At 36.3% G+C, this 17,205-nt stretch overlaps 1 protein-coding gene and 1 non-coding gene across 2 annotated transcripts in view; both read right to left on the bottom strand.

Annotated features, from left to right (window-relative positions):
• Positions 1-17,205, bottom strand: part of VTA1 (vesicle trafficking 1) — a 73,826-nt gene that overhangs the window by 30,294 nt on the left and 26,327 nt on the right. Inside the window, exons 2-4 of the mRNA XM_049789361.1 lie at positions 6,129-6,223; positions 5,401-5,528; positions 4,838-4,913 (exon numbers count right to left, since the gene is read on the bottom strand). Coding sequence (XP_049645318.1) covers positions 4,838-4,913; positions 5,401-5,528; positions 6,129-6,223 — 299 coding nt within the window. The remainder of the gene's footprint in view (positions 1-4,837; positions 4,914-5,400; positions 5,529-6,128; positions 6,224-17,205) is intronic.
• Positions 16,482-16,549, bottom strand: LOC126031874 (small nucleolar RNA SNORD31). Its single transcript, XR_007503687.1, has one exon. It is a non-coding gene; the product is annotated as a small nucleolar RNA SNORD31 (small nucleolar RNA).

The following is a 17,205-nucleotide window of genomic DNA, read 5'->3' as shown; positions in this document are numbered from 1 at the left end:
CCGGCATTGCTCAGGGATACTCCTGGCTCCAGGCTCAGAAATAGCTCCTGGCAGGCACAGGGGACCATATGGGATGCCGGTTTTTGAACCAATGACCTTCTGCATGAAAGGCAAACGCCCTACCTCCATGCTATCTCGCTGGCCCCTGCATATAACTTTTTACTATCTCCAAAGTTAACTACCAGTAACATATGGTTAACCAGCAACCTTATCACTAACATAGTCCATTATAAAATATTTTGTTATTGTATACTATATTATAATAATGCTAAACAAATTTCTATTCAATTGATACCTACATCAATGTTTTTGTGTGATAAAAGACCTTAAGTGTTATCTTGCTATTAGTAATTTTACTGAAAAAAGTTGCAAATTAAGTAGACTATTGCAATTCTAGTTATTATTACAGGTCAAGTGTCCATATGTCTATGTTTATGTATATCTATTGATCGAATTTATTTATAAACACGAATTATTAATATGGCAATCACCAATTCTAATACAACCTAATCTTATTTCATTTTACATTGTAATGTCTTTCTCCAGAAAAAAACTGGCTGTCCCAGTGTATTTATTCATGTGCTCAATACTAGAACAAATATAAGCAACAGATTTGCTAAACTAAATCACCAAAACAAAATTACCTACATTGTTATACCAAGAAATGAGTTAGACCAAAAAGTATACTTTGATTTATTTTAAAAAACAGATACAACTTCAAAAATATTCCATAAAACTAAGACATTTCCAGTTCACTATAGTTACTTTCTAGATCAATTTTTTTTTGCCCCATAAAAGCTTTTTCCATACTTCTTTCATTGGAGTAAATTTGCCTGCTATAGTATATTCCATGAAGTGAATATAAAATTTGTAACTTAAAGTTAACTTAAAGTCTTCTTTGTTCAGCATGATAGCTGTATAAGATTCAACTATTTTACATAAAATACCAGTTGTCAGTTTCTTTTTATATCTTAGTAAACTCCACAATTTGTTTTATCAATTTCTCTGTTGAGACACATCAGGGTTGTTTTTTAACTTTAGGCTATTATGAAGAAAGTTCCTATGAGCACTTTTTCTGGACATGTTTTCATTTCTTTTGGATAAATACCAAGGGGGAATTGCTGGGTAAAAGGGTAGGTGTCTGTTTATCCTTTTAAAAAATCTGCCAAAATTTTCCCCAAAGTGATTATAATATCTAATATCAAATAAGCAATGTATTAAAGCATTTATTGTTTAACATTCTAGCCAAAACTTGATGTGGCTTATTTTTTTTTTTTTTTTTTTTTTTTTGGTTTTTGGGCCACACCCAGCGGTGCTCAGGGGTTACTCCTGGCTGTCTGCTCAGAAATAGCTCCTGGCAGGCACGGGGGACCATATGGGACACCGGGATTCGAACCAACCACCTTTGGTCCTGGATCGGCTGCTTGCAAGGCAAATGCCGCTGTGCTATCTCTCCGGGCCCTTGATGTGGCTTATTTTATTCAATTTAGTTATATTTATTTAAAATCTACTTGGCCTTCCTGATTTGTTAAATATCTCCAACTATGACTATGGATTTTATTACATTTTCTTTTATTTTTTTAATCACATTTTATTTTATTTAGACAGCAACAACACTTATTAGATTGCAAAAACTATTCCTGAGCACTGGGCAGGAGTGATCCTGGAGTGCTGAGCCAGGAGGAAAGCCAAGGGTGGCCCCAGAAAACATAACAAAACAAAACAAGAAAAAGTTTGGTCTTGATCACAGAGTTTAAGATTATTATTTCAAGATATAATATCTGGGGACAAGATACTTATACTCTTCTGTTTTCCCACTGTAATTTAAAGTAACCCTCCAGGTATTTGAGTCCTTTAACCATCAATACAGATGTTATTTGCTACTTCATTCCAGTGTCAGTGCAAAGCAAAGGGGCCCAGGTAGCAGGCTGGCTGGTGAAAGGAGAGAACACATTCTGGAAATTAGCTGTTTAATCTTTTATTCTACAAACACACTTTAGTACCCTGTCTTTAAATAGTAAGGCTGCCTATCCAACTTCTTTGGAAACCCTTTCATTCGAATCATGTAAGCCTTGCTCTAGCAAGGGACACTTAAACACAAATGCAGAGTAAGCATATTCTAATAACATGTGGAAGTAATTATGTGTCTTTCCAGTAAATAAACAGAATACCTACTTTACTCAGATAACACTTTTGGACATTGCAGTATTTCTTACCAGTCTATGATCTTGGTGCTCCTCACTATTGACAGTGATTAATTTCTAAAGCTTATGTGTTTGTTTCTCAAGTAAGTGAGCAAAAGTAGCTTCTCATATAAGAACAAGGATAGGACTTTGGCAAGTCCTGTGTAAAGTATTTGGCAAACTGATCACCTATTGTGCCTTCACAGGATCTTCTGATACTATTTCTGACTGTTTATTTATTTCTAATAGATTAAAAATACAGGACGTTTATTTGATGATTCTCTTTCAAAGCTACTCTCTTTCCCCAAATTATCCAATTACTCAAATTGAACTCACCTGTACTTTATGAATTTTTTTTCCATTTATTGCCAAAATTGTGCAAATTTCCTCTTTTTAGGAGAAGTGGGGTACAACTGGCAATGTTCTGGCTCTATATCTAGGAATTACTCCTGATAGAGCTCAGAAGATGGGATCAGATGTCAGAGGTCAAACTTGGGTAAGCAGTATGCAAGGCAAACACCCTATCAGCTATACTATATTGTTTCAGCCCCTCTGTGCTAATTTCTTTTTAATGCTCTTCAATAAAAATTTAGAATCTGAGCCAAAACAGTTTTTCTTAAAATAAAAACAACACAGTTTATATGAAGTTCCTGAACAATTAACTAGTTATTTTTACCAAGACTAGCTTTTTCATCTATAAACCCTACTATAAGATAAGTACTGTAGCCGTAACACTCCAAACTACAGCTATCTGTTCAAAAGTCAGACTACTTAAGGCTCCACAACTTCTACCATTTGTTTAATATAGTTTATTACTTACTTTTCTAATCTGAAGTCTCATCATTCTTTCTCTTCCAAGCTATTTATAGAGTTGTATAGAGAGTCCAATGGGTAGGGTGCTTTCCTTGCATGTGACATGTGACTGATCTCTTGAGTCCTTCCAGGAATGATCCCTGGCACAGAGAACTCAGCCAAGAGAAAGCTCTGAGCACTGTTGTCAATGGCCCCAAAACCCAAAACCAAATAAACAAAAAAGTTTTTCATATATTATGTTAGAAAGCACTTCTGTATTCACAATTATATAACATATATTCCCACCAGCACTAGTTAAAAAAAAAAAAACAGCAACAAATTGAGATCAGTAAAAATAAGAGATGTGAATAAAAAAGGTTGGGAATAAAATAGAGTTGATGCATTAAAACTTTCAGAATACAAAAAAGGCAATACTGAGAACTTCCAACCTCCAGGTCTCAGTATTCTCTGAGTCTCAAGATAACTTGACAGCAGTAGCTTTCGATGGACATTGCTTCATAAGTTTGAGCAGCATCTCAGCCAAGGGATATAGAGTCCTCAATGGGGTCCCGAGATTGTCCAAAAGAGCTCAAAAGTAAGAAGGCAACTAGTGTGTGTATATAGTGGGGTTGTCAAAGGAAGGAAATAAGGTAGAAAAGGGGCCTCAGTTAGATGAGAAGCAACTGCTTTCTAGGATGTTTCAGAAATACATCGGTGTTATCTAAATGGGTATTATCTGGTTATCTGAAAGATTAGAAAGTCATGCCTAGATAAGAAATATGGATCTCTGATGTCCTGAAATGTATCACTCAGAACTCCAAATGCCAAAACCCCACTTAAAATCACTAAATTTAGAGACTAGCTTCATTTTATATGTAAATACACAAAAATACCATTTCAATGTTATTTCATGAATAAGCGAGTATCTTGTAAATAGACTGTAATTTGTTATTTGAAACTTTACTAGGAGTTGGTCATCATTTTATAAAATCCATCAGAGAAAACTCACTGATATAAAATGCCCCTTTCAGTCCTATACGTAGCTATATCATTTTTCTTTTCTTTATTTTGACTATTATCTCTTCTCCCAAAAAACAAATATTCTATGACAAGAAAAAGCCTGCCACAGTGAAAATAATGAACTCACAGCAGCAAGTTTCTCAGTTTCCCTCAATTTGCTTGCTTAGAAAAAATATTATGTGTTCTATTCATCTGAGAGTGATTATGATAACATGGATATGAAGCATCATATAGAATATCAAGTTCTAAATGTGACAATAAAGATAAATCATAAATGATAACATTCTTGACTCTGGAAAAAACATCAAAAGTTCTAAAAGGCTGTTTCTAGTCTGATAAACAATAACTGTAGAAATATAAAATAGTATGTATATGTTACATAAAGCACAAGTTAATATTAGATATAGCAGCATATATGCTTATATAAAAGTATGATATACATTCTTATACTTGGTATTATATTAAATAGCTAGTAATATCTAAGTACAGTAAAATAAAATTCTACATCTACCCTAATAAATACAGTTGATAATGCATTTGATAAAGTGCAAAATATACCTAGGATTTTAATTACTACTAAAAACTTTTAAAAATAATCCTATCTTTCTTTTCCTTTTTGTGGAGGTAACTGGAGGTTAAAGCCAGATCTTTATCTAGACAAGGACTATTCTCTACCACTGAGCCATATCAAAGACTGTTTTCACATATAAAATGTGGCCAATAGAAAATGACATAATTTGACCACTTTACCTTTTTGATGTACAAGACGTTCAAATAAAAAATGCAGTAACAAAAAATACAGTACTGATCGTTAGCTAATGAGACAAAGAATGTACACTAACTTCATCAGTGAGCTCTCCAAACACTGTTATGACATCTATTAAAAGACTTGCAGTATAGAAGGACTTGATCATGTTTCTGGAAGAGAAGAGAATTGGTGTCGTTTAGAGAAAAAACATTAGTATAAGATATGCAGGAAAACTCAAATTGCTGTTTGAAATTAAATCAGATTTCAAGAACACCCTGAAACTTATTTTGTAATATGCTTTTAGGAGAAAGTACTAATGAAATGACAGGTTATAGTACTTTTTGATTAGCATTCTTTTGATTCTTAGAAAACTGAACCGGCATATTTTTGGCTAAAATCAACTTAGATTTCACTGTTAAAGAATGGCTAATTAGGAAATATTTACTGAGAAAATGAATCTGCCCTGGGAGTCTTTCTCTCAATCATATTTTTCTAAAAAGATAGGATTGCACTTGTAATTCAAAATCATTCTCAGCTTCTACAAATAGTTCAAAAAGAAATGTCATTAATCAGGGAGTAGAAAAGTATTCAAGAAAAAAATGGGACAATTTTAGTTTAGAGTAACTCTATTTAAAAACCTTTCCTTTCTTTACTTACTTGTGAAAATGCCCAGCACGATCTTCATTATCTGCATACAAAAACATTTTCAAAGCATAATTCTCCAAATGGGCACAACCAACTATTTCTTGAGTAATAGCTTCATTATCTCCCAACTGTTTCTTAAGCTAAAATAAATGTATTAAAAGAATATAATTTGTGATCACAGAAGTGCATGCTTAAGTTCATATAATTCTAATAGTCACTTAAAATAAAATTACACTCAAGTCTAGAAAAGTAAGTGACAATGAAATATTGCAAAAACAAAATTATTCTACCCCACTTTTACATTTAAAATAAAATTTAATGTACACAAAATTTTTGGAGAAACACATTCCTAAGAACCCTCAAGTCTCTCAGTAGCTCTAAAATGCAAAATATCAAAAGAAGAAGAAATTTCATTCAAGACTATGTAGTTTCAGGTATCCTAATAAAGAAATAGGAATTTCTTCCTTAATCAAATTAATCTAAAAGTTTTAATTTCAAATTTCTACTGTCAAATCTAATAATCTACAATAACATGAAAGAAGATAGGTACAGGGTATATGCACAGATTCTTAGAATATACTTAATTTCTGCTTACAATTCAGCAGTATGAGGCACATGAAAACAATTGTGTGTTTTCCCCCTTGCTGTTAAGGGAAGAACTGACAACATATAGATATACAAATGAAGTATAATAGCATTCTATGTATTAATCATAAAACAAACGATCATGTTGAACTTACAGCTTCTAACTGATCCATCAGTTTTGATAAAAATTTGCGACACTCGGGAGTCTTACTATCAATCTTCATTCCAGTTTGCATAGCATATAAACGGCCTACAAAAGAAAAAGATGATATGCAATTTCCTTTTCCATGTATGAATGTGTAAAGATATATTTTATATAAGTACTTAGAATAAAACTGAAGTAAATTTAGATATAAAATGGAATAACTATGTATCTTTTTATACAGACACAAAATACTATCCAAAATATCAAGATTTATGATAATTAACAAACTTTTACTAAATAAGCTATGTCTTTTCATTTGACATTAAACCTTAAAAAAAAAAAAGCAGGTTTAATTTCAGCAAGTCCTATATTGCACCAATTCCTGCAATTCCTGACAAGAGTGATCCTGACCACAGAGTGAGAAGTATGCTATGAACACCAATTTGGGGTGTGGCATCACAAAAATATATAATAAAATAAAGTGAATCATATAAGATTTTTAGGTAGACATATGGTTGCAAATAGTATGCCTTTAAAAATTTTTAATATTGCTTGAAAGCACAGAGGTTTAAATACTGATACTACTACTCAACACCATTATTTGTGATTTGTTTCTATCAATTTTAAGTTTAAATTTTCATTATTTTCCATGGGTTTGATATTTCCATGATCTAGTTTTTATTCCCCTTTTAGAAAAATCAAAATCATACTGCATCTCCCCTCTCCCATTTAATAATACCTGTATCAAAATCATTTCATACGGAATCCCTTCTCCACACAGGTTTTTGTGTTCTATCTGGCTATATACAAAGGACTTACTCTGACAGGGTGGGGGACCATATATGGGTACAAGGGATCAAATCATGAGCAAGGCAAGCACCCTTATTAACTCTGATCCAGTAAGAATCTTTTAAAAATATTACTAGGAGTTTCTTCTTTAATATATGTTAATTTTTTATATTTCTTGGATCTGATTTTGCTGAGGTTTCAAGTAAAATGTCATCTCCCTAAATGATAATATCCATAAATAATGTTTTTTCTTTCCCTAAACAATCTTACTTCGCCTTGCATATTATCAAAATTATTTGAAGTATTTTAAGTATTCTAACTCTTCTTTATTTTCTTTCTGTTTTTTGGGTCATACTCTTGGCTCTGCACTTAGAAATTATTCCTGGCAGGCTTGAGGGATCATATGGAAGCTGGGAATCGAACTCGGGTCAGCTACGTGCCCTACCTGCTTAGCCCTTCTAAATTCTGGCCCTTCTAAATCTTATTTCTAAGAGGAGGGTTTTTACTAATTTACTTGAGAAAAGTACATTCAAACTGAGCAGAACCAATTTAGAGGTTAGGAGCAACTACCCTCAGAAGCCAGGAAGATTGACATACAGGAAAAGCAGAAAGGAAAATATTTGTTTGCATAAACCTAAAGCTCAGTTGGCCCTGTGTGACTGGTTGTCTCTTTGATTTGATAATTGTTAAGCGTTTATCAGTAAGATTTTAATTTGGTTGTGTAGTCAGTCGAGGCAGTGCTAAATTAGTCTAAAGATCTCCTTGCTTAATTTTATAGTAATGATTACAGGTCAGGTTGCTCGGACTGCTCCTAATACAGTTACTGTCCTCAGCTATATTGCAACTGAAGCCGATATAATCCAAGAGATTGGCAAAATAATAAGCAGGTAGATGGGAAAGGAAATAATACATTTGATATTTTTATTTCATTATTTTTAAGATTTTATTTTTATAATGTCATATAGAGTATAAGTACATCAATATATTGCTGTTATTTTCACTTATATATACCAGAGCTGTACTTTACTGAACACATGATCAAAAGAGTAAGAATCAATGCTCACTATAATCTCATTCTCTAATAGCAAACTCCTCTGCATCTCCTCAGATTCCTCCTCATTCTTGTTTTAAGTGCCTTAAGTAGGGGCCACAGCAGTGGCACAAGCAGTAGGGCATTTGCCTTGCTACACGCTAACCTACGATGGACCTCGGTTCAATCCCCTGGTGTCCCATATGGTCCCCCAAGCCAGGAGCGATTTCTGAGCGCATACCCAGGAGTAAGTCCTGAGCATCACTGGGACCAACACACACACACACACACACACACACACACACTCACACATATACACACACAAAACAAAAAAACAAAAACAAAAATACCTTGATATCACTTGAAATAATTTACAGTCTGCTGGAACAGTGGGTTGTTTTTTTTTCCTTATTCTCTTACATTCCTTCTTATCTCAAGATTGACAGGTATTATTGGTTTCCCCTGCATACCTCTGCTACTTACATACAAGGTTCTCACAAAGATTTTTTTTTTGGGGGGGCCACACCCTGTGACGCTCAGGTATTACTCCTCACTATGTGCTCAGAAATTGCTCCTGGCAATTGGGAGACCATATGGGATACTGGGGATTAAACAGTGGTCTGTCCTGGAATGGCCACATGCAAAGCAAACTCCCTACTGCTGTGCCATCGCACTGGCCCCTCTCGATGTTTTTTAAACACACCACATACAGCCCTGTTTCACTTGTCCCTGATAGTTTTTGTCAATTAAAAAAGCAGTCTCTGCCAGTGGACTTCAGGAGCCTTGCCTGAATTTCCATCAATTTGGAATTTTTGCATCTAATGAACATTTGTGGCAGATTACTATACCCATCAGCATCTATCCATTCTTCCTACTTTCTTTATTAACAAGATACTTTCTTAGAAAGCAGTAAAGCATTCCTCTAAGCAAAATATGGTCATGTAACAGATTAACGTGTGACCAGAAAAGTTTCTAAAAAGTCACCTTAAGAAAATGAAAAAGGGCCCGGAGAAATAGCACAGTGGTGTTTGCCTTGCAAGCAGCCGATCCAGGACCAAAGGTGGTTGGTTCGAATACCGGTGTCCCATATGGTCCCTCGTACCTGCCAGGAGCTATTTCTGAGCAGACAGCAAGGAGTAACCCTGAGCACCACCGGGTGTGGCCCAAAAAACAAAAAAAAACAAAAAAAAAAAAGGAAAGAAAGAAGAAAAAGAAAAAGACAGCAAGAGAAAACTCATTCTTTTTTTTAATTATTAATATAATTTTTATTTTGATCATAGTGGCTTACATATTGTTGACAATAATATTTTAGGTCAGAAGGGCATTTATATATATTATATTTTAGTAAAACACCTTGATTACATACATAATTTTGTTTGGTATTCAGTCATGTAAAGATCACCACCCATCACCAGTACAACATTCCCATCAACAATGTCCCAAATCTCCCTCCTCCCCACCGACTCCCGCCTGTACTCTAGACAGGCTTTCCATTTCCCTCATATATTCTCATTATTAGGACAGTTCAAAACGTAGTTATTTCCTTAACTAAACTCATCACTCTTTGTGGTGAGCTTCCTGAGGTGAGCTGTAACTTCCAGCTCTTTTCTCTTTTGTATCTGAAAATTATTATTGCAAGAATGTCTTTCATTTTTCTTAAAACCCATAGATGAGTGAGACCATTCTGCGTTTTCCTCTCTCTCTCTCTGACTTATTTCACTTAGCATAATAGATTCCGTGTACATCCATGTATAGGAAAATTTCATGACTTCATCTCTCGTGACAGCTGCTTAATATTCTATTGTGCATATGTACCACAATTTCTTTACCCATTCGTTTGTTGAAGGGCATCTTGGTTGTTTCCAGAGCCTTGCTATGGTAAATAGTGCTGCAATGAATATAGGTGTAACGAAGGGGTTTTTGTATTGTATTTTTGTGTTCCTAGGGTATATTCCTAGGAGTGGTATAGCTGGATCGTATAGGAGCTCGACTTCCAGTTTTTGGAGGAATCTCCATATCGCTTTCCATAAAGGCTGAACTAGACGGCATTCCCACCAGCAGTGGATAAGAGTTCCTTTCTCTCCACATCCCCGCCAACACTGCTTGTTCTCATTCTTTGTGATGTGTGCCATTCTCTGGGGTGTGAGGTGGTACCTCATAGTTGTTTTGATTTGCATCTCTCTGATGATTAGTGATGTGGAGCATTTTTTCATGTGTCTTTTGGCCATTTGTATTTCTTCTTTGTCAAAGTGTCTGTTCATTTCTTCTCCCCATTTTTTGATGGGATTAGATGTTTTTTTCTTGTAAAGTTCTGTCAGTGCCTTGTATATTTTGGAGATTAGCCCCTTATCTGATGGGTATTGGGTGAATAGTTTCTCCCACTCAGTGGGTGGCTCTTGTATCCTGGGCACTATTTCCTTTGAGGTGCAGAAGCTTCTCAGCTTAATATATTCCCATCTGTTAATCTCTGCTTTCACTTGCTTGGAGAGTGCAGTTTCCTCCTTGAAGATGCCTGTACTCTCAATGTCCTGGAGTGTTTTGCCTATGTGTTGTTCTATATATCTTATGGTTTCGGGTCTGATATCGAAGTCTTTCATTTATTTGGATTTTACCTTCGTACATGATGTTAGCTGGGGGTCCAAGTTCAATTTTTTGCAAGTGGCTATCCAGTTGTGCCAACACTACTTGTTGAAGAGGCTTTCTTTGCTCCATTTAGGATTTCTTGCTCCTTTATCAAAAATTAGGTGATTGTATGTCTGGGGAACATTTTCTGAGTATTCAAGCCTATTCCACTGATCTGAGGGACTGTCCTTATTCCAATACCATGCTGTTTTGATAACTATTGCTTTGTAGTAAAGTTTAAAATTGGGGAAAGTAATTCCTCCCATATTCTTTTTCCCAATGATTGCTTTAGCTATTCTGTTTATTGTTCCAAACGAATTTCAAAAGTGCCTGATCCACTTCTTTGAAGAATATCATGGGTATCTTTAGGGATCAAATTAAATCTGTATAATGCCTTGGGGAGTATATTGATGATGTTAATCCTGCCAATCCATGAGCAGGGTATGTGTTTCCATTTCCACGTGTCCTCTTATTTCTTGGACCAGAATTTATAGTTTTCTTTGTATAGGTCCTTCACATTTTTAGCCAAGTTGATTCCCAAATATTTGAATTTGTTTGGCACTATTGTGAATGGGGTTGTTTTCTAAATGTCCATTTTTTCCTTATTACTATGGTGTATAGAAAGGCCATTGATTTTTATGTGTTAATTTTGTAGCCTTCCACCTTGCTATATGAGGCTATTGTTTCTAGAAGCTTTTTGGTAGAGTCTTTAGGGTTTTCAAAGTAGAGTATCATGCCATCTGCAAACACTGAGAGCTTGACTTCTTCCTTTTCTATCTGGATTCCCTTGATATTTTTTTCTTGCATAATCACTATAGCAAGTACTTCCAGTGCTATGCTGAATAGGAGTGGTGAGATAGGACAGTCTTGTCTTGTGCCAGAATTTCAAGCAGTGGTCCTCAAAATTTTTAAACAGGGGGCCAGTTCACTGACCTTCAGACCGTTGAAGGACCAGACTATAGTGAAAATAAAAACTATGAACAAATTCCTATGCACACTGCATATATCTTATTTTGATTTGAAGAAACAAAACAAATAGAATATGTGGCCCGAGGCCATAGTTTGAAGACCCCTGATTTAGAGGGAAGGCTTTTAGTTTTTCTCCATTGAGGATATTTGCCACTGGCTTGTGGTAGATGGCCTTAACGATATTGAGAAAGGTTCCTTCCATTCCCATCTTGCTGAGAGTTTTGATCAAGAATGGGTGTTGGACCTTATCAAATGCTTTCTCTGCATCTATTGATATGATCATGTGATTTTTATTTTTCTTGTTGTTGATATTGTGTATTATGTTGATAGATTTACAGATTTTAAAACCTTCCTTGGATTCCTGGGATGAAACCTATTTGATCGTAGTGGATAATCTTCTTAATGAGGCATTGAATCCTATTTGCCAGGATTTTGTTGAGGATCTTTGCATCTGCATTCACCAGCAATATTGGTCTGTAATTTTCTTTTTTCATAGCATCTCTGTCTGGTTTAGGTATCAAGGTGATATTGGCTTCATAAAAGCTATTTGGAAGTTTTTCCATTTGTTCAATTTCATGAAAGAGTCTTGCCAGAATTGGTAGTAGTTCCTCTTGGAAAGTTTGAAAGAATTCGTTAGTGAATCCATCTGGGCCTGGGCTTTTGTTTTTGGGCAGACATTTGATTACTGTTTTAATTTCATCAACAGTGATGGGGGTGTTTAGATATGCTACATCCTCTTCCTTCAACCGTGGAAGATTATAAGAGTCCAAGAATTTATCCATTTCTTCCAGGTTCTCATTTTTAGTGGTGTAGAGTTTCTCAAAGTAGTTTCTGATTACCCTTTGAATCTCTGCCATATTAGTGATCTCTCCTTTTTCATTCCTAATACGAGTTATCAAGTCTGTCTCTCTCTCTCTCTTTCTTTGTTAGTTTTGCCAGTGGTCTATCAATCTTGTTTATTTTTTCAAAGAACCAACTTCTGCTTTCGTTAATCTTTCGGATTGTTTTTTGGGTTTCCACTACGTTGATTTCTGCTCTCAGCTTTGTTATTTCCTTCTGTCTCCCTATCTTTGGGTCCTTCTGTTGAGCACTTTCTAGTTCTATTAGCTGTGTCATTAAGCTACTCAGGTAAGCCCCTTCTTCCTTCCTGATGTGTGCTTGCAAAGCTATAAATTTTCCTCTCAGTACTGCTTTTGCTGTGTCCCATAAGTTCTGTTAGTTTCTGTCTTTATTGTCATTTGTTTCCAGGAGCCTTTTGATTTCCTTCTCGATTTCATCTTGGACCCACTGGTTATTCAGTATGAGGCTGTTTAACTGCCAGGTGTTAAAGTTTTTCTTCTGAGTCCCTTTGGAATTCACAAATAATTTCAGAGCCTTGTGGTCAGCGAAGGTAGCCTGAAAAATTTCTATTTTCTTGATATTATGGAGGTATGTTTTATGTGCCAGCATGTAGTCTATCCTGGAGAATGTCCCATGTACATTGGAATAGAATGATATCCAGGTTTCTGGTGATGGAAATATATATATATATATATATCCACTAGGCCTCTTTCTTCCATTTCTCTCCTCAGGTCTAGTATATTCTTGTTGGGTTTCAGTCTGGTTGACCTATCCAGTGTTGACAAAGCCATGTTGAGGTCCCCCACAATTATTGTGTTATTGATATTATATTTCAGATTTCTCAACAATTGTATTAAATATTTTGCTGGCCCCTCATTCGGTGCATATGTTTAGGAGAGTTATTTCTTCCTGCTCTACATACCCCTTGATTAATATAAAATGTCCATCTTTGTCCCTTACAACCTTCCTGAATATAAAGTTTGCATTATCTGATATTAGTATGGCCACTCCAGCTTTTTTATGGGTGTTGTTTGCTTGGATAATTTTTCTCCAGCCTTTTATTTTGAGTCTATGTTTGTTCTGGCTATTCAGGTGCGTTTGTAGGCAGCAGAAGGTTGGATTGAATTTTTTGATCCATTTAGCCACTCTGTGTCTCTTAACTGGTGCATTTAGTCCATTGACGTTGAGAGAAAAAATTGTCCTGAAATTTTTTTTTTTTTTTTGGTTTTTGGGCCACACCCGGTGACGCTCAGGGGTTACTCCTGGCTATGCGCTCAGAAGTCGCTCCTGGCTTGGGGGACCATATGGGACGCCGGGGGATCGAACCGCGGTCCGTCCTAGGCTAGCGCAGGTAAGGCAGGCACCTTACCTTTAGCGCCACCGCCCGGCCCCTCCATCTTTTCTTTTTTTTTTTTTTAATTGTCCTGAAATTTAATGCCATCCTTATATCAAAATTTGGTGTGTCTTTTGGTTAGTCTTGTCTTAAATTAGGACTTTCAGTTTTTCTCTTAAGACTGGTTTTGAGTCTGTAAAGTTTCTGAGCTGTTTTTTGTCTGTGAAACCATGTATTCTTCCGTCAAACCGAAAAGTGAGTTTTGCTGGGTACAGTATCCTAGGTGAAGCATTCATTTCATTCAGTCTTGTCACAATATCCCACCACTGCTTTCAAGCATTGAGTGTTTCTGGTAATAGGTCTGCTGTAAATCTCAAGGATGCTCCCTTGAATTAATTTCCCTTTTTGATCTTGCTGTTTTCAGAATTCTGTCTCTATCTGTGGGATTCGTCATTGTGAATAGGATGTTTCTTGGGGTATTTTTTCTGGGTTCTCTTTTGGTTGGTACTCTTTGAGCATGCAGGATTTGATCACATATATTCTTTAGCTCTGGAACTTTCCTTTTATGATGTTCTTCACCATTGATTCTTCCTGGAAATTTTCTTCCTGGGTCTCCAATGATTCTTAGGTTGTTTCTGTTGAGCTTATCATAGACTTCTATTTTCATCTGTTCCTATTCTTTGACTAATTTTTCCATTGTCTGTTCATTTGCTTTAAGATTTTTTTCCAATCTCTCCCGCTGTATGGAATTGTTATTTATCTCATCTTCCACAGCACCGTCTATTCTCAGCTTCTGATACCCTGTCCCAGATCCTATCCATTTTGTCATTCACTTCATTTACTGAGTTTTTCAGGCCTGTTAGTTGACATGTTATTTCAGTTTGAGTTTTGTGATTTCTGTCTTCATATTTTTTTGGTTATTATTAGTGTTCTGTTCAACTCGATCCATGGTTTCTTTGAGTTCTTTGAGCATCTTCCATATTGCTAGTCTAAAGTCCTTATCTGAGAGGTTGATTAATTGGTTGGTCATTATCTGGTCATCAGAATTGTCGTCTTTATTCTCTATGTCTGATGCTGGCCTGCGTTGTTTCCCCATTGTTACACTTGTATTGTGGGTTTTTCTACGTGTTGTGGAGGTATTCGTTGGCTAAATGATGTAGGCAGCCACACTCCTCTGGCTCCACCCTTTCTGGGTGGGTCGACTTGCCTCCAAGGGAGGTGAGTCCTCCATGGATGAAGCCTCACACAGGATCAAATCTTAGGCCCAAGCACACATCAGAGAAGACAGTCCAGAGAGAAATGCTGGGCTTCAGTGATTCAGCTCAGTTCTTATTGTGATTTTTTCTTCTTGTTGCGATGGTGTTTTCGCTACGCGGCCGTGCTCTGCTGGAGCCTCTTTTCGGCCCACTCCCAAGAGGTTCACACGACAGGGCAGTAGACAGACACACACAGGCAGCACTCACAATTTTTCACAGTCAGGCCCCACTGGGCAGGCGTAGTTTCGTAGATTTTTCCCAGCCTGACGTCACAAACAGGGGACCTGGCTTCTGCAAAGTACTGCTTATAGCTGGTTTTCACATTATGTAGCAGTTCCTTGGCGTTCCGCCCTAGAATGGACCTCTGGGAGAGCGAGTTTTCTGGAGCCTTTTTTCGGCCCACTCCCAAGAGGTTCACATGACAGGACAGTAGACAGACACACAAAGGCAGCACTCACAATTTTTCACAGTCAGGCCCCACTGGGCAGGCGTAGTTTCGTAGATTTTCCCCAACCTCGAGAAAACTCTTATTCATCCCTTTCATACCACCTAGAATCAGAACGAGAGGAATAAAATTCATCTTGGACAACAAACAAGGCACTTGAATATATTGGTAACTGTTCATTTGAAGGTTTCAAATCGGAAAGTTGGGTTCCTGATGACTTCATGGAATTGGCACACTGGTACTGGGAACATAGTCTTGCTTTTAAATGTGGGGTAATCCATATCTGACTTGGCTATTGTTATTTTAAGTTATTTTCAATTAAATGAACAAATCAAATTCTTACACATAGCACTGTATCTCAATGCCTATTGACAGCTAACCTAATAATTCAATTCTCTTTACATGCCAATCATTCCATAGCAAAATTTCCATTTCAAACATCGGCATTCCAAAATCATTATCATCCAACACCTACTCTTAATATAACTTCCCTTTCTTCCACTATGCAACTGTGCCTATTACTTCCTATTTCTCTAAATGCTTTTCTGTTTTAACTTACCTTTGCAACTAATTTACAATACAGTAAGCCCTCACTCACTGAAGAGGTTCTTAGAAATTGTGACTTTTACTTAATATGTACAGATCAGCTTCATTATAAAAAATTATTAAACTCAAATAAGTCCACCATTTAGACTCCCAAATTGAAAGATTATTTCACCAAACTTCAACGTTTCCTTTTCAAAAGTAAAAAAACTTTTATTTAGTAAGAAGGAAGTAGTCATGTAATTTGCAAGTCAACTTGCTGTGGCTTCCCAAGTCGTCAATTTCGACTAGCATGGGATGCCAGGATTTGAACCACTGTCTGCCCTGGACCAGCTGTATGCAAGGCAAACTCCCTACTGCTGGCCCATTATCTTGTAACTTGAAAACCTCCAATTTCTCAGCAAAGATGAACACAAATATCCTGATTGAGTTATCCTGCAATAAAAAATCTCAGCTAAGGTTAACTGATTGCTATAAGTCATATTATATATTTCGGTTCTCATCAACAAGCCTATTTATTCAACTTCCAGCAAATTCACACCTCAGAAATACCTTTCAGTCACAGAAATCAGACTGGGGCGGTTATTGAATTCATCACGGTGATTGGATGTAAAAAATGACAGTTTGAAAGAGATTACTAATCTGCCCCTTTCTCCAAACATACAGAAAATTAAACTTCAACTTTTTTTTAACATTAATATTTGTGTTTATTGCATGATCACCATAATATGTCTCACAGCTAACATTCATCATCATACATACACTTATCTAAAACTTAAAAATTGTATTAGAGTTTAGGTGTTTACAATATTATTAAAGTGTATGGTCTCAGTATACAAAATCACTTCACACAATCACCAACAACGTGCCCTTGACCCTCCATTACTGTCCCTGTCATTTTTATTCTGGTCCTATTTTGGGGGTCTAGCCACACTCCAGTGATGCTCAGAGATTATTATTATTATTATCTATCTCTATACTTAGAAATTACTCCAGGTTGGGGTCAGAGCGATGGTGCAAGTGGTAGGGCGTTTGCCTTCCATGTACTAACCTAGGACGGACAGCTGTTCTATCCCCAGCATCTCATGTGTTCCCCAAGCCAGGGGTGATTTCTGAGCACATAGCTAGGAGTAACCCCTGAGTGTCACTGGGTGTGGCCCAAAAACAAAAAAAGAAAAAGAAAGAATTTACTCAGGGCTGGAGAGAGAGCACAGCAGTGTTTGCCTTGCAAGCAGCCAATCCAGGACCTAAGGTGGTTGG

The sequence above is a fragment of the Suncus etruscus genome, chromosome 15, assembly GCF_024139225.1.
Source record: "Suncus etruscus isolate mSunEtr1 chromosome 15, mSunEtr1.pri.cur, whole genome shotgun sequence".
Taxonomy (NCBI): domain Eukaryota; kingdom Metazoa; phylum Chordata; class Mammalia; order Eulipotyphla; family Soricidae; genus Suncus; species Suncus etruscus.
The sequence above is the reverse complement of the archived record's forward strand: the minus strand, read 5'-3'. Positions and strand labels throughout refer to the sequence as shown.